At 42.6% G+C, this 18684-nt stretch overlaps 1 protein-coding gene across 1 annotated transcript in view; it reads right to left on the bottom strand.

Moving 5' to 3' along the window:
- CLCN5 (chloride voltage-gated channel 5) overlaps positions 1 to 18684 on the bottom strand; it is a 39912-nt gene that overhangs the window by 8511 nt on the left and 12717 nt on the right. The window contains exons 2-6 of the mRNA XM_008690162.2: positions 12248 to 12399; positions 9785 to 9884; positions 6241 to 6428; positions 3344 to 3466; positions 2275 to 2481 (exon numbers count right to left, since the gene is read on the bottom strand). Of these exons, the coding sequence (XP_008688384.2) occupies positions 2275 to 2481; positions 3344 to 3466; positions 6241 to 6428; positions 9785 to 9884; positions 12248 to 12399 (770 nt within the window). The remainder of the gene's footprint in view (positions 1 to 2274; positions 2482 to 3343; positions 3467 to 6240; positions 6429 to 9784; positions 9885 to 12247; positions 12400 to 18684) is intronic.

The following is an 18684-nucleotide window of genomic DNA, read 5'->3' on the forward strand; positions in this document are numbered from 1 at the left end:
TTTCCTGTACTCTGTGCCCCACTCCGTGCCTAGTGATCCATGGAAACAGAAATAGGGAGCAAATGAGAAGCAACGAGAAGGGGATAGATTTTGAAGGGAAGAGAAGACCTAAGTGTGTTTTGGTGAGGCAAGGAAAAGGGCTAGATGGGAAAGGAAGAGTAAGGGGAAGAAGCTGTCAGAGGGAAATAAAAAAGGACAAGGAGGTAGAGAAAGAGAGCGAGTGATACTTAGCTCTACCTAGACACACTCACACGCATGGAAAATATGCACGACCCACACACCAGAATTCACAGAATGATAGAGTCCTATCAGTGGATTCTGGTTGCTGTGGAGTGGTAAGTGATTTGTGGTAGTAAGGAAATTTTTAAAAGAAAGTTTAATGAAAATTAAGAGTTTCTGAAGATAAAATGGTTCGTGGTAAAATAAATAGGCAGGTTTCCCTGGGAGCACAGGAAGGCCCAGGAAAATGAAGGGGAGGAAGGGGTGAGGTCTCTGGGGCTAGCCTGGGAGGGCTCCAAAATTCATGCCTATATACTGGCTTTCATCTGAGAAAGATGAGGACAGTCAAACAAGAGGATTTCAGTGACTCTTTAGGATGAATTATGAGGAAAAAGAAAGAATTGTGACGGCTAGTTTGTTTGTTTGTTTGTTTGTTGACAGAGTGGACTCTGTCTATGCCCTTCCTTCTCAAATCTGTAATCTCAACCATCTGCCCACTCTGACAAGGCCCTGGGACACAAAAGTGTTGCTGCCGATGGTGAGAAGAACAGGAAAAAATAACTGGAAAGTCTAAATAAACAATGGGAAGTGAACTCAAGATGCAAATATTCACGAGTCTAGTTAGAGAAATACATGACATCTATACAGAGAAACAGCCCGAACTCCCCTCTCATTTTATAAGGAACTGTTTGAACAAAAATGCCCATTTTATGGAATGAAAGTAACCAGTGATCTATCGTTTCAAAGTCACCCCTACCCACAAAAAACCAGCAAGAATCAACACTCTACTCTTGTCAGCTCAAATGGCTTTTTCGTCTCTTAAGCTTCTGTTGTACATTATTCCCATCTAACAACCTCACCGGTTTCACACTGCCTTGAGGCCCCACTACCATTTGACGGGTAGCTAAACAATCGACTCAGATTTCCCTCTCCCTTTCCTGCTAGCCTTCCTCTCCTGCCAGAACTTTCCCCCCTGAACTATCAGAATGTATTCCATTTTTGAAATTTCAACATCTTTAAGTTTCCTTCTGGGCCTTATGGTTTGTTTTGTTTTGTTTTCCAAATAAATCACGAGGTTCCAATTTTGTGAAAAATCCGTTCTAATGAAATGAGCTTGGCCTTGACCCATTTCATATGTGATTTCTGTGTAATTCAAGGAAAACAGAGCAAGAACCGTTATTTTCTTAAATCCTTAATTATAGCAGGATGAAAGTAACCAATGACTTAGAACACTTCTAAAAACTGTTCTTCCTCCACAAAATGACACACATTAAGAACTGCATGAACATGAGAACAGCTACAGGGATGCTGTGACAGGACTCATTTAGCGGGGTTGAGGCAGAAGGCAGGGAGAGGTCCTGCACACAGAGAAACTCATGCAGCGTGGCGTCAGGTGGAAATAAAAGATGGAAAAGCTGCTATATGAAACACATGAGGAGCTTATATTCGTTCACAGAAATAAACGACTTCTTTTAAAAATCTTCCCTCATTTTTGTAACTTGTTTTGTAATAAAACAGCACATAACTTGTATAGCATTATATGTAATAAAAGTTATTACAGTTAAAGTCCTTCCTTCTCCCTCACTACCACCTCCCTTTCCCACTCACCACAGGTGGACACTTTCAACAGTTTGGAGTGAAACCACTTTCCAGACACTTTCTTTCTAGGTGTGCATATACATACTTTTTAAAACACATTAATTAATTATTCTATACACGCGAGATCCCAAAATTGGCTTTTGAAACGTAATGATATTTTGTAGCCATCATTCCACGTCAAAACACGTAAGGCTATCCTTTTTAACGACTGCCTAGTATTCTACAGTACAGCCGAAATATTGTTTATTCGATCGGCCCCCTGCTGATGGATGTTGCGAGATCGTTTCGTTTTACCACGATATTGACAAATGCTGCACCAACCAGCCCCACACAAATACCTTGGTTCCCACACGCACTGGGGATGTCTGTAGGATAAATTCCTAGAAGTGGAACCGCTGGGTCAAAGGGTATTTGTACTGACATTAGTTATTACTAATTAGTTATTACTGTTATTACCTCTCTGCGCTTGGCTTCATTCTTCCTATATTTGTTGAAACAATGGCACAGGATGTTCCCACAGCAGCAAGCCACGTGCACTAGGGGGCCCTCTTTGCCCAGGCTCAAGCCAGATGACACGGCCAGCACCAACGTGATGGTTTTGATAATCAGGGTCCACTTACCCAAATAGCCCCTAATAATAAAACCGCTCAAGATAGTTTTTATCTGCAGGTCAAACACAGAGAGATTGAATATAGACTAAGCAAGTAAACAAGGCTGGGAAGCAATAATCTGGACCTCATTATGGAAACTGCACCTTTCGAACAAGTGACATATAAATGTTTGACCTACATGACCCCAATTTGGTAGGGAGCCCAGGAGCCCAAGAAAGCAAGAACTGTTCTTTAAGCTTTCAAGTACCTTTTTTTTTTGGGGGGGGGCCATGCACTGGCTGGGCAAGGGAGTACTGCAAGCATGAGAGTGTGTGTGGAGAAGGAGGGGAGGCAGAGTGGGAGTGTGTTTTCCCTACTTACATCCTTACAGGCCAGTAGAGCCTTGATTCTCTGCCAAAGAAATTTGTAACTACGACTTGGTCAGGAAATAGAGAGGGTCAAGGTCGTCTGGGTAACCTCAAATCTCAGTGGTTTCAGTCACTGTCAAGCAATCTAAGCCAAAAGTAGTTAGAAACAGGATTTCAGCCACCCTCCTTCTAGCCCGAATCATACTGTAGGAAACAAAGCAAAAAGAGTTTTATTCTCCTGCTCGAACAAAGTTGACAGTGCCACTACTTTTTCAGGCCAGAATCTTGGGATCAACCCTTGATCTCCTTGGGTAGGGAGCAGGGGTTGGTCATCAAGGGGCCTGATTCTCCAGGAACCCACAAGGGTGCTAGGAATCAACCCCCTTTCATGTCCATGTGGCCCAGGCTGGGAGACTTGAGGGATGACCCAGAGGGGCTCCAGATTTCCTCAGGGTCTGATCCTGTTTCATATTCAAATCGCCGGAGAAGCTGGAATACCTATTAAAGGCTTTTAACCGGGAAGGAGTCACTATTGTTAACCATTTATAAACTGTTCAAGAAACTCACCTCAGGAATTCCGGAGCCACAGGCATAAGGCGCAAACACTTTGACAAGAGACACAGCGAGGAAGGCAAACAGGAGCGCCCAGAGGACATACATGAAATAATTGACTATGTAGGCAAAGGCTCCCTGGAACAGGGGAAAAAGAAAGAAGCTTGTTTTAGCCCAGGCAGCCTTCTGAGTAACAGGATTCCGGGACAGGGGCTCAGAAAGAAAAAGACCAGTATCACAGTGCTCAAAACATCCCTTCCAGGATTGTCAGCAAGGTAACCCCTGAAACAATGTTGGCCCACCGGGTACTGAACATGAGAGGCTTCGCTACACCCAAAGGAAACTGATGCGAGCTTCTAAGGATGGACAAGAACGAAGAACAAACAAAACCCTAAGCAAACTCACGTTCAATATGAGACCTCCAGCAGGTTTTGTGGTCAAACAGATCTGATTTTAGGTCGATTTTATTAAGAGTCTTGAAAGCTCTTTTCTTAGAACAGCTGAATCGTGGCTACACATTTGAAGTGAAGACCAGCTCTACCTAGCTTGGTGTCAAATTCTCACCAGAGGTTATACTGTCAAAAATTCCTGAGCGTTTTTCTTAAAATACACAGTTAAGAGAGCCACCACATCTTTTGAGAGAATTTTGCTATCACAGACTCAGCAACAAGTATATGCGAGTAGAAAGTTTCAGGCTCTGACCATAAAACAGAACCAGTGAGATGCCGGCCCTCCCAAAGAATAAAACAGCAACAGCTCTTTTTAAAATGGAGAGAACATACTTTTGAGACTGTCCTATGATAATGAAGTCTGCCAGAAAATAAATCTAATTTTGACCACTAGTAAGGAGTTACCAACATAAAGGGCTGGCAAATAGTTACATCTTACGAAAAAAAAAAAAAAGCTATTTTGAACATTAGGAGATTATGCTTACTGATAAAAATAGAAGTTGAAACGCACTTGAATTACATGAAACACAAAACTCACTGCACTTATGACTTCTTAAAACATAAAACATTATTAAAATAATTTACTGACCTAGACAAAAGAGAGCCAAACTGCTCAGGATTTTTTTTTCCTGAGTTATAGCTTTGACACAAGTTTTCCATTATCTTAGTCACTCAGAGAAATAGATAATTGCTCTCTCTTGGCCTTTCAAATGTAGCTAGGGAGGAAGAAGACTCCAGAGGGGGGAAACAAAGAGAGAGAGGGAGTGGAAAGGGGCAAGGAGCTAAAAGCGGCTAGAGGCAGAAACCTGGAGGCTAAGTTCTTGGCAGGAGAACTCTCAGAATCTAGAAGACTCTGTCCTGGCAGCGATTTCATTCATTAAAAAAAAAGACAGCCAGAGAAATCTGTCACTTGAGCAAATGTCAAGCTCCAGTTTGAAAGTTCTAGTTGGAATACTTAAACACACACAAAGCTATGACGGGGCAGCATGGGGGAGCCTTGCGGGGATAGAACCATAGTTCTAGATCTTCACTGTGGTGGTGATTACGCAAATCTACACGTGTGACAAAATTGCGGAGAACTACATACACGCACACACACACACACACACACACGGACGCATGCGCACACACGTGCGCGCGCACACAAACACACACACACACACACACACACACACACACACACACACACTCACCCTAAATTCCAGGGCTTCTCAAACGTTTCTACCCAAGTACTCCTACTCTAGGAGAGAGGGAAGGGGGTAGGATACTCAGGAGCAGAGCTGAAACAGAGACTGTTTTATCTTAATAAACATGGGAATTTTGCATCCCTTTGTAATTCAATGTAATTTTAGAAAAAAATATTCAGAAAAAAGCCCTGATTTTCTGAGAAGGCACATAGCATTTATCTTGTGGTTTCACCCACTCACTGGCACGCCGACCTTAGCCCAGTTTGAGAAGAAGAGATCTAAACCCTCTCACACATATGGTATGTATCTAACCCTTTTACTGAGCTCTCTCCCGGAGCCTATGTGTACAGCCACTCATGTACATAAACACTCTCATCTCTGACTTTATTATTTTCCTAGCCTTCTTTTCCCTTGACTGTGTGTGTGTATGTGTGTGTATGTATGCGCACATGCACACATCCCATTTCAAATTGTCTGTGGACCAAAGCAGGAATAAACGTGCATTTTAAATGTATAAATACATATCCTAGCCTTGTCTCAGTCAAACAGAATAAATGAGCAGTGAGCTGAGATGGTACCTGTCTGGGTTGGTGGAAGCCACAGTGGAATTGGGAAGTGAGAGTTGTTTTATTCTGTCTTGTGTGTTTTTGTTTTTAGTGGGAGAGATCTAACAAACAGCCCGAGCAGTAATAGAAAGGGAAGGAACTGAAAAACAAAGTTACTTTTACATTGAAAAATATCGGCTAGGAGACAAGGACAAATGGAAATACTGATTTAATCTCCAAAGAAGGCTATGGGCAATTTTATTCCTGCGTTTCTGTTATTTTCATATGGAATGTATCCTAATTTATTTTAATGTCCTAATGCAATGCTCAGGGGAAAATTACTTTTGAAGTGTATACAACAGACACATTTTTAACCCACTCCGACTTTGTTAGAAATTATAGCGTTCCTGTTGGCTGGTTCTGACATTTTTACTGAAACTATTAGAGAAAGACAGATTCAATCACACTGCGTACTAACAGCTAAGGAGAAACACCAGGACTGTTTACAACAAGCAAAAACGTTAAGTCACTGTGTAAGCATCAAAGGATTCCACGTGGCAGGATCAAGGGAAATAGGGCCACACTTAAACCACAAAGGCAGCTGGCACTGGTTCCCCTTTCCATGAAGAGGAAAATAGGGATGCGTTCCACAGTGCCATGAGTACAGTATAAGAAATTCAGTCAGTGTAAGAATAACAGTCAGAGGTTTGGAAATCTTCACAACACGTTACCTCATCCGTGCTGATGATAAGCTGGGACCAGCTGTTCCACTCTGGGCATTTGTCTCTGTCTTCGAAAGTGACGTGGTCAGAGTTCCAGCAACAGTGCTCATGGTTAAACCAGAATCCCTCAGTGCATATGCCTTCTTTTAAGTCTGTCATCCAATGAGCAGAGATATCTATCAAGCCAGCTAAGGAACCTGATTTGAGGTGAGGGAAGGGAAGGCCAAAGTTGTCAGAGAAAACGAGGGAAAAGAGAGCAAAATACAGGACAAGCCATAAACTTTCCGGCTCCCCCTGCAACCTCTTTCTGATGGTCTGTCTGCTTGATTTCCACCTATCACCTCCAATAGATTTTGCCTGTCATCAGATGCCTTTTCAAGAGGGGGTTAAAAAAAACCCCACAAAACATTGTCTGCATTGAACACCATGTCTGTAGAATTTCTACACAGGGGGAGCTTGGGGGAGGGCGAAGTGATTGGGTGGGAGCAAGAGGTGCGTGGATTTGCCTTTTAGCTGACGTATGTGGCCAAGACTCGCTTTGCCTCACAGGTGATGGATACCAATCCCCGAAGACAGTGAAGTTTTTTAAAGATCATCTTATTCTCACTATTTACATTAGACTGAGAAGATGTGACCTGCCTGCCTTGAAGACTCTTATATGACCTTTGTTTGAGATGGCTGTGGAAGGGAGCTGACGAAGCCTACAGAGAGGAGAGCTCAGCCTTGTTAGCGATCGATCTTGCTCCATGGGCGAGGGAACCTGTGCCATGGCAGGAAGGCATTCGAGGCTGAGGGAAATGAATTTGAAAAAGCACGAAGTGTGACGCACATGGAAAGTTACATGAAGCTACAGACATGTAGAAGCCTCCTGAGCCTCGGACGTGAACGTCTTCAAGTTTTCTTAGTGAAAAAGGAGCAAACAATATTATCGGTAGAACATCCACCAAAGGCAAGTATGAGAAAATGAATAGTGAATGGGGAATTATGTGCTATGGCTAATAGACTGGTTAAGATCGTTAGAGTCCTTTCGATTCTGGCCTTCTCATCATTTCTGTCGTCCAGATGAAGAAACTCTGGCATAAAGAAATGAAATGGTCTAGAATCATGCTTTAGGGAAATAGCAAAGACATCATAAAATTCACAGCCCCTGAATTCCCAGACTGTTCCTGCATTCAGACACACTGCTTCTATTGTTGCTCTGCGATGCTTAAAAACAAAATGCCCTGTGTGTAGGAGGGAAAGAAAAATATTCACTGGCCACCTAGTGACAAGAAATACATTAAAAAGTTGAGGATACTACGCCTACATTCCAACAGGCTGGAGGCCATATCATGTGTATGTTTGGGTAGGTGCTAAAAGTGTTAACAGAGGTTATTTACATACTTGAATAACCTAGTCAAATCTAACACCTTGTTTGACACCTCCTCTCAGCCACGCCCTCCTTCTCCACCTTTTCCGCCTTCTCCGCCTTCTAACTCTTACTGCACCTATTGCCCAGATGCAGAAAATTAACATGTGTTAACAGAGTTTGGCTTGTTCTCTGGTTGTTTCATGTGAGCCTGTCTTATTATACCTAATGCCGGCATCCTCAAATCCTATCCTACCTTTCCCTGCTATTTCTCCTTCTTTCTCCCATTGGGCTCCTTCTTCCCTAGTTACAAATTTTATCAGGTTTCCCTTACCGCCTTTAGAAAAAAAATGCTTTCCCCTGTCCTTGCGACCATCCCAAGCTTCTGTCCCTTCTCTCCTTCTGATGGCCACCAAATAGCTCCCAAACTTCTACACTGGTTGCTTCCCCTTGAAATCCGACTCCTCTAATATTTATGAGATAGTTTTCCAGGGTCACTGGTATCCTACTAACTGCTAAACTATGTAATCTTTTCTCAGCCCTCTTCCTTCCCTTCGGCCTCTCTGCAATACTTAGCATTACAGACCACTGGCTCTATCATTAGCCAACTCGAAACTGGCCAGACCATGTTCTCTCTCCCGTGCAAGCCAAAAGGAGTAGCATTAACACCCTAGACCACGGGTTGGCAAACTACGGCCCAGGGGTCAAATCTGCCTCTATGCTTGTAAATAAAGCTTTGCTTGGTCTCAGCCACGCTCCTGTCTTTACCTGTTGTCTACAGCTGCTTTCACCCTACAGAGAGCATCTGGGCCACAAATCCTAAAATATTCACCATCTGGCCCTTTACCAAAAAACATTGCTGAACCCTTCCCTAGATAACCTTTGAAAACCCAAATAAAGGCTGAGCCTTTACTTGTCGCAATCATCTTATGCCCCGTGGCTCGTAAATCTTCTTAGGTGACAGCAGCAACGGTGTTGTTAACATCTGTGGGCGCCGCACTGAGCACTGCCCGCACTAAATCTCATCTACCTACTATCCTGTCCTCACAGCAAACATGGACTACACATACTCTTACGAGCCCCATTTTACAGACCAGCAAACTAGAGCTCCCAAGGCTTAAGAAACTTGCCAAAAGTCACAAAACTAGCAAGTGGTGGGGCTGGGATTCAAGTCCCAGGAGCCGCAAAGGAGAGCCCATGCTAACGGACATTTTATCCCGCCTACCTCCAGGTTTCCCTAACTTCTGTTTCAGCTCAATATTCCAGATCTTCCTAGGCCCATCTTTTAATGCCATAAGGATACAACCCTTAGCATCTCTGCCAGGTATTCTCGGCTTTCTGCTTCCCCGGTAGGAGGGGAAGCCTGCTTGGGAGCTTGCTTTAAAGCTGTATGGCCATAGCAAGTGCACTACTCCTAGTTAGACTGCATTATTTGGAGTGGCTCACGAGGTTGACGGAGATGACAGGAAAAGGTAGTACCATCCCACTCGTCGGCCAGCATGAAAGAATGAGATTGTAAGTTTCTTGAAGGTATATGCGCCATATCTTCTATCATGCTCTTCACCACCAAATGAGACAGCAGATGTTTAAGAGATAGCTACAAAAAGCTCCCAGGAAGTTCTCTATCTCCTCTTGTAGACCCCATGTAGCTGTGTTTAAAAAAAAAAAAACTGATTGTCTCAGGGCGCCTGGGTGCCTCAGTCAGTTAAGCATCTGCCTTCAGCTTGGGTCATGATCCCTGGGTCCTGGGATTAAGCACCACGTTGGGCTCCCTACTCAGCGGGGAGTCTGCTTCTCCTTCTGCCCCTCCCCTGCTCGTGCTTCCTCTCTCTTTCTCTCAAATAAATAAAATCTTTAACAACAACAACAACAACAAAACCTTGATTGTCTCTATTAGAAGGACTCTCCCTCAAGGCAATCACTAGAAGGCAGTGCTAATAGCGCCTTAAAATGGATACAGTATTTTATAGCATACAAATGCATTTAGATAATTTTCCCATTTAACCGCATTTATTTAAGGAAGGGGATGCAAGTATTAGTATCCCTGTACAGATGGGAACACTGAGCTTCCTCAATGTCCACCAGCAATTTATTTCATACAGGAAAACAGTAAAGCACAACACTCAACTCAGTTCATGACTTGGGGGGAAGGGCACACCACAATTTTAGGAAATTTGTTTAGAAAACAAACATAGTTTCCCATACCTGATAAGAGCCCAATAAGTAGCATCAACAACCAGCCAGAAAAAGCATCACTCACGCTGTGAATTAAGGCCCATGTTGACTCTTTGCTTTTATTGGTAATCTAGGGAGACATGAGAAAAAATTGGTACACTCTACACACACACTTGCTTTTTCACCTTAAAATGCACAGTAAAGAAACACAAAGACAAATCTGTTCATTAGGCATAGGGACCAATCTGGGGTTACTTCTCAAATAATCTTGGGCTGACCCAACCTTATCGGGACTTGGGAGGTTTACTGAAGCCTGTCTTACTGAATCCCCGCTTTATCTGCAGTATCGCAATGGCTCCAAGTACCTTAGTCAGGGGTTCCCCCATTCAGCTGCTAATTCTGTATCACCTCAATCTGTCTCTGTCTGCCCTAATCATCTGATATTCTAAGGATGGTCTCTTGACTCACAGCAAACCGGTTGAAGGTTTTTCCAATCAACAAACACGGGCTTATTAGAGTGGTGAAAGTACAACGTGAGGTTTCCTATCCAGGGCTGTGCTCCAGGTCAGGCAAGTTCCAAGACTTGCTTCCTGCACTGGTCGCAGATACTAAATGGTATCAGGGATGTGTCTCTTTATTTTCAAAAACCTGCTGGGAATATGTGAGGCTGATCGAGAGGTGCAGAGAAGTCTACCTTTTAGGCCCTAGCCCCGTCCATTTAACCCTTTGGTGCCCACATTTCAAAACCAAGCATTCTGACAGCTTTGCCACGGGCACTTCCCCCTTCTCTGCACCTCTATTTCTTATCCTTGAAACTGCGACTTCATTACCCCATCTTCATCTATAGCGCTATCACAAATAATGATAAATTATTATAAACATTTTAAAAGCATTTTAAAAATTCATTTCGACCTGTGACTTTAAGTTTCCAGTTTTAGTGTTGAAAGTAGATGAGGTGACGCTTTCCTGCGACAGTGTTTCCAGTCTGATGATGAACAGTTAACGCAAAAGAGGTCCCTTTTGAACACTTGATAAACACATTCTAATTGATTTTGAATTATTATTAATTGGCATAATGTGTCTCGGATGCAACCATTCTCAGCTAGTGGGAAATACGCCCCTGTCATATCCCAGGTGACTTTCACAATGTAAATAACATGCTGAATATGCAACTGATGACAAACTGAACTCCGAATTACAGATGGCAGAAATTCTAAAGCTTGCCTGATGACTGATATGATAGAATATGTGTGCGTGTTCCCAAATAGCAGCAACCTTATGAAAAAACAGGCTGTTTTTGTAGAGATCCCCTATTTCAGTTAGGATAGAAAACTCATGTGACATGATCACAAATCCAAGGATTACACGGGAATTTCTCCAACCCCCTACCAGGGACAACCTGACCGCTAGGCTCAGGTGATCATAAGAAAACCAGTCAGGAGATGGGAATGGCTTAAGAATACAAAGCGATCTGCCCCTGACTGCCCAGGAGACTTGCCTGGCTCTGAGAGAAGGAAATCATGAACTCGGGAGAGAGTGGGACCAACTTAAAATCCACATTTTAAATTTGGACTCAGAGCAGAAATAGTAAGAAAGAAAAAATAACCACACCTAAGGTTGGCTGAAGAAATGTCTCACCAGAGCATCTCCCGCTGAATTTGGATCACTGGGGCTAGGGCCCTCCCTTTCTAAGGACCTCTCCGTGGGGCCCTGAGAGGAGCTAGAAACCGTGCTTCCCTGATTTAAATGATACACAGCAACAAGTTAAAGGCAAAAGACCTTGGCAGACAAGCTTTAAGAGGTTTTCATGGGGCTCTGGAAAGAGAAAAGTGAGGAAATTCTCTCACCAAATTCAAAGGAATCTGTGCCAGAGCCATGAGCGCCATCTTATCACCTGTCACGTTAAATTAATGTCCTTAATTTGAATTTGATTGGTCTTGCGGGTTTGAGTCCAATGCGTGCATTTTCTTTTATGGTTGTACAAGAGCCATAATCACAAGGACTTTATCCCGTAGGCTTCAGTAAACACCAGGGCTCTCAGACTTTTTTTCTTTTATTCCTTTGAAAGAAGCCCCCTTTCTTTTCTTAGTTCTAAAAATCCTGTGTCAGGGAAAACCATAAAAGGGAAATGAGATGGAGGAAGAAGATCTCTGAAATGTACTTCAGTCCCCTCCACCAAGTTTGTTTTCACCTCTTTGCACAGGCACTTACACCCACGTCAGGGCAGCGGGGATCCTTTCCAACTACTCACTATAGGAAGATAAGTCACCCTCAAATAGAAATTCTTCTTAAAATCATACACAAGGTGCCCTAAAAATAAAAGTTAAGTTAAATAAATAAATAAGTTAAAAAATAAAACCCTACGTTGCCAGTAGGCAGCAGATTCAGCCACGTCCTGGGCTGAAGGAAAGCATACATATCAAGAATACGGATCTACAACCTCTTTCCCTCATGCTTCCTGACGCTTAACTCGCGTACCATCTTCATTCTTACCTCTCGGTGCCTATCCCGGTCTCGAGACTTCTCCCTCACCCAGTCAATTGTGTTGAAATCATCATAGGTCCCCACACCAGGGATTGGCTCCTCCAAGAAGTCCATCATCCTATTTGAAGACCCTATTCCTCCACCATTGTATGACTTGTCCTCTGCATTGAACAGGAAACAGACATTAGGACCTCAGACACTCCGGACATCTTAATGCCTCCCTGCCGAGTACCAAAAGGTGAGTCCTTAAAGCACGGGATGATTACAGGTAGGGTGTGCTGTTAAAGCAATATAATCATTGATGGGAACGTCCATCACATTTAGAGGTTTCTGTGGTCTAGGCACAAAACGACGAGGGCCTTAAGGCAGTATAAATGGAAAGGGACAGAGGAGCAGGACAGAACAAAGGGAGAAATGACAGGAGTTGAAGTGTACTGGGAAAGGATTTATGAAACAAAATGCGGGAGCACGGAGCAGCTGAGGTATTCCAGTTTCTTTTACGGAAGGGAGACAAAGGGCCAAAGGTCTTTGCAGACATACCACATCAGAAACCATTTTGCATGTGTAAGGCAGTGATTCAATTCTGGGAGGTGGCTTTTGCCTGAGTGGGAACTCCAAAGAAAGCATGTCAGCCTCTTCACGAGTTAAGCTGGCTGGAATGTACATATTTCCCTTCAATAGGTGGAAGACTTTGATCCCTGATGTAATGGGCTTGTAGAAACGTTTACTGAGTATGTCAGAACGGTCTAAGACTGACAAGTAGAGATTCAAAGACCAGTGCGGTCTAAGACTGACAAGTAGAGATTCAAAGACCAGTGCGCGGCTTGGCAATGGAATGTCCCTCCCTGATCCTTCAATGGAAGCAACATACCCACTTGCCCAACCGCAGTCCTTTATCTGCTTTGCTTTCAGCGCTTCTATTACAACCACTTAGGCAAATGTTTTGTCTTCCTTTCTAGACCGGAAGCTCTTTGAGGGCAGCCCTCTATGTGAGTCATCCTTGCCTTCTCGTGTCTAACACATATCCAAGATGTTCAATAAATATCAGCGGAATCAAAGTTTATTTGCCGAAACGATGGGGATGAGAAAGAAGTATTCAAACTCAGGAGCTGTACACACACAAAGTTACTTAGTACTGCTTGACAAACTTGTTCCAAATATTTCCACCACCCTCTGGTGAAACAGTATTTCTCTATTAAACACAAAATGTAGAACAGTATTCAGGAATTTATGCAAATGCGCACTGAGGAAAAATGCAGAGTAATGCTATCAATGAACCCAACCAGCCAAAGCTTCCATTTGCAGCGTCAACCTTGGCAGGGACAAAGCTTTATCCAGACTGTTTGGTGATGAATCCCTCTGCAGAGAAGGCCAAAGTGGGCCTGAGCTGACACTCAGGTCCCCCCATCCGCGTCCCCATCTTCACTCTCAACTCCTACAGACAACTTCAGCACTTTCGTAGGGGAAGTGGGAATTAACCCCCAAGCTGCGCCTGATTTACAAACTGTCAGTCTTCCAAATACCTCATTGGCCTTACCTTTCACCAGCAACACACACATTTAAAAGGAAACGCCCTGCAGAATCCAAATCCTATTGAGAGTGGGGGGTGGGGCTGGAGTGGAGGAGGGGAACAAGTTAATCTTAAAACCCCTAACCAAAGTCCTTTCCATATCTTCAAGCCTACCTGGCTGTAAAATGGTTGGCTGCTGAATCACCAGCCCAGCATTTCCTATCGTGTCAGTGGCATACTGATAAAGATTAATGCTGTGTGTTTGAGAGCTTGGAGGGAAACAGCCAGCTAGGAAAGGAGGGCAGAGAGAAAATAAAGTATGGTGAGAGGGGCAAAAAAAGAAAAGAAAAGAAAAACAAGCTGTTTAAATTCTCGAGACAAATGCTGACAAGAACAGAGGACCCCAAACTACCAGAAATTTACTTTTTAAAGCAGGTTAATGCTCCAAATGAATTTGCTCTGATTTAAGGTCTCTCCTTTCAGGAGAAATTCAGAGAGGATTTTGTGAAACTGATTTTTAAAAGCACCCAATAGCTGCTATCTAAGGTTACACTATATATCAAAGGAGGTCCCCAGCTCTAAGGACATTAAGACCCAATGAAGATCTGCAACAGCTTCCTAACAGGAAAGAAAGAATCCTGTTACATCACTAGGTAACATGAGCACTGCATCATCCTTCTTTGTAGATAGTCTCCTGTTAGAAACGCAAATTGTCAGGCAGCTCTGAAAAGAGCAGGCAGTGATTAGAAGCCGACAACAGACTGCTTGTGATTCTCCAGATCCCCTTCTCCCTGGGGTCACACTTCGGTCCTGGGCTGGGCTCAAGTCTGCTTACCTTCAATCACAGCTTTCTTTTTTTCTGCCTCAAGGAAGAAATAACCTTGGCAGCCTGCATTTGGTCATTTAGGTTGCGGAGCCTTTACAGAAGGGGCCCCGGGAAGCACTGCTTTAGAAGGGCACTTGCTGCGTTCTCTGCCTTTCGCAGGAACAAATGCCACCTAAAGCACCACCAGTGTTCCCCGGCGGTCAGAATGTGATGTCACTGGTGGAGTCACGTGACCAGACCCTTGGACCAGCCTTGGAGAAAGGAAGATTTTTAACCGAGCACAGACGCCTTAAAGATGTAGTCTCAGCTAAACGAATGCCATTAAACTGGCGCGGCCAGGTCAGCTCACAAAACTGGGGTCCAGACAAGTTTCAGCCTTTAGACCTTAGTTAGAAGAAAATCCAAGGAGGCAAAGTAGGAGTATCTGAGAGCATTTAGAAGAGTTACAGGGATCCTAAGTAAAAAAGGGAGAGGGGCAAGTACAGAAAAGGCTTTTTAAAGAAAATGCCCTGGAGAGCAAAATCATGGAGAAAATCTCAGACAGGTGACGCTGAGTGAAAGATGCCAGACACGGGGGCACATGACGCACCTCTATCCGCGAAAGTTCGAAACCAGGCAAACCTAAATTACGTCATTTTAGGGTGCAAATGTAAGCTGCCACATTACAAAGAGAAGCCAGAAAGTGAGAAAAGTAAAGGCGGTAGCTCCCCAGAGGAGAGAGGGGGGTCGCCTTCCGGATGGAGCATGTGGTGAGGGTGGGGCTCCCGGAATGCTGGTAATTTGTCTTGATCTGAGCCCTAGTTACCTGAGTGTCCATGTGATAATCATTCTTTAAACTGGACGCATATGTTCTATGTCTTAGTGTGTATACATCATAGTTAGAGAAAACTATGAAAACAGAACTGCACGTGAACTTACCAAACAAGCTCAGCTCTTTAACAGCACCTAGTAACTTAAAAGCTCAGATTACAGTCAAGAAAATGAGTTGTTTCTTAGCATTAGTTCTCTACCCAGAAAGCAACATCAAATCTGATCTCACTAATCCACACTGGGTAAAACTAGCTATTTCAGCTGTGAAAATAAATTCGCTATTACATTTGCATTATTTAAAAGGCTCTCCCCTCCCAGGCCCTATTCCTAAGGCTATTCTTCAGCAGGTCTTAATTAACGGGGCAATAAGGCCAGTAGAGTAAAGGAGAATGAAATAGCCATCTCTCGACTTCCTCAGTGAATCCGCAGGACAGCTGCTGTTAAACATTAATCCAGTCAGTGTGCTCCAATAATCAGACCTAAATGTAGGGCTCTGAAATGTTGTGATCCCTCTCATCACATCTTAGGGCCCGATGCATCCTGAAATGTTAATACAACAAAGCCTTATGAAATGCGAGGGACTTTGTGAAGCCTGTGCGCTTTGGGTCTGGTCCATCATTATCATAACATCTCAGTCTCTTGATGAACTCAACTAGCGTTAATGAGAAGAATCAAAATGAACTGCGAAAGTAATTTGTGGGTGACGGTGCTATGCAACTGTGCTTTTAGAAAAGGGTGTCTATCTTACTCAAAGAGAATAACATGCCCAGACTCATAAGCCTCCTTCGAAGTCATTCTGTATTAAATAGGGTCCTACCTGTAGTTTCTGAAGGTAACCGTGGAATTCACTTACAGTATCTAATAAGATTTACGTTATCTCCCTAGATGACCTTACACTTCAAGATACTGTATGTTTGGGTATTTATAAAATGTATAGTTCTTCAATGTACGGTGACTGAATTGTAGGACTGGTACCGTGTTATAATAACTGCTCATGTAAGTTCATGTATGTTTCAAATGTTACAGCAGTGCTTCTAGAGGAGGGACTTTATTATTCCACGTAAATTTATTTCTTTTGAAAACTAGGTCTAGTAGCTATGATGCAGTCCTTATACCAAAATGAGATTTAATTTAATTAACAATTCCCTTTTCTGCCAAATTTATAATCTCTAGCATATGTTCTGATACAGACTGCCAGGCATAGGTCAATTGATATTATTGTGAAAGTAAGACCAAGAAATGCTTATCAATTTGTAATGCAGCCTATGATTAAAACCCAATAGTATAGTTAACATTTGGGGACAAGCAGAGTAATGCTTCTGGAACACAGATGTGATCAGATCACCTTCTGATTTCTAAAATGTCAGTGGCTCCTATAACAATGTTGTTTTTTTAAATTTTAATTTCAGTGTAGTTAACATACAGTGTTATATTGTTTTTAAATCTTTCAGCAGAGGAAGGCCACTTAATGGACATTTGGCACAAGTGTAGACCCGGAATTTTTAAATATCCATCATAATTTTTAGACTAGGACAAATAAAATACTTAAAAGTGCATAATGATAATGACAACAATAATATTACAACCATTTTCAGTTTCATCAGCAAGAGGGATTGAATTGTTTCCACTCTTTCACGGACGTACCTGTATCTAACTGGATGACAAATAGCTTAAACTGCGGGTCATACCCCATATCCGGCTGGTTTCTTTTCTTAGCATTTTTTTTTTAACTTACTAGAAAGAAATGGTAAATTTATAAAACTTAGTTGTCAAGAATGGCAGCAGAGATTAGCCCATTCGGGACCAACTACTGAGGTACAAAGAAAGTCACAAAATGCAAAAGGGCTTTTCAAAAAACAGTGTATTAAGAGTTAAGCTTCTGGTGTGTAAATTCTCTGCTGAGGAAGAAAGAATAAAATTAAACAAGGACCCTAAATGTCATATTGAGGCACTTAAGTCTAGATTTTTTGCTTCCATACCAAAAAAAGGTAAAACTTAACCCAAGTAAGTTTTTGAAGGCACAGTGTGCTCTAAGTTACATATAAAACAATTTAATACTCTAGTAGGAAAATGATTCAAGTTAAAGTACAATTAGATCTCAATTTAAATAATTTTTTAAAAGCCCCTAAAGGGTAATTTGCACCACTTGAGCCTGGGAAAAAACGTCCAGAAAAGTGGTCAGAAAAAAAGTCAACATTTAAACAACTTTTCTGGTAGGTTACACTTAGGTCTAAAAACTTAACAATGGGTCTTTAGAAACATACTGCTTGAATGAGGAGGCATATAAATGAATGCATTTAGCTCCTTTCCTTTTATGGAAACTACGTTCTAATTTTTTTTTCCTAAAAATCACATGACGCTTGAAACTAGACAACCCCATAAAATACAAGAAAAGAAATTCCAATTTGAGAGTCATGTTTATTTCAATCCCTAACCAATATGCCACTAGAAATTTACCTGGGGGGCTGAACAGTAACTGATTAAGTGAACTAGTTAAACACTAACAAAACCACAAGGGGAAAAAGGATAGAAAGAACCCTCGTGCACAGACCCTGAAATACTGCTTTAGTAATATGGCAGCTGCCGGAGGGCTCACTCATTGGCAGCAGCCACAAGAAAGAAACGGTCAGAGAAATGGGGCAGGGCTCTTGGTATGTATCACAGGACCCGAAAAATGTCCCATTTTTTAAAATGTATTTCAGTTTTTACAGTGATATATTGTATGTTTGCAAGGCTGAAATGACACCTACAAAAAATTCAACACTCTACCTAGCATACGTCAGCAGATATTCATGTGGTTATTTAAATTTTACCCTCATTCAACGGCATGTACTAAGAGTCTATAGTATGCCATTTCTCACTTCCATACCTGCAGCCCCTTCCCTTCTTTCATTGGCTCATCCATCCTAGATCTCCCAGAAAGTTATGAACCCTTCCGCATTCCATTCATCCCTAGGTCTGAGACTGCATTACAGTTAAAGCCCCAATAATTAATCAATACTTTTAGCACCTTTCTATCAACTTGTGCCTCCATTTCACTTCTAGTTTGCTTTCCTGCTTACCCAGACCCAGGGGCTGGAGTAGCTCTCCCATCTAAGCCCTGGAGAGTATCACAGGACCATGTCATGCTTTAATACACTTAGTTTGGCCCCTGGGACAGTACTCAAGGAGACTTTCCACTGATACCCATCTGTACAGCCACACTGGTTGATAAATACTGAAATACCTCTAGAGCTATAGATAAATAACTACTTTTTCCTGAGGACTCTTCCCCGCCAACCATCCCCTAGAAAGCTCCTG

Source organism: Ursus maritimus, assembly GCF_017311325.1.
Source record: "Ursus maritimus isolate PB19 chromosome X unlocalized genomic scaffold, ASM1731132v1 scaffold_X1, whole genome shotgun sequence".
NCBI lineage: Eukaryota > Metazoa > Chordata > Mammalia > Carnivora > Ursidae > Ursus > Ursus maritimus.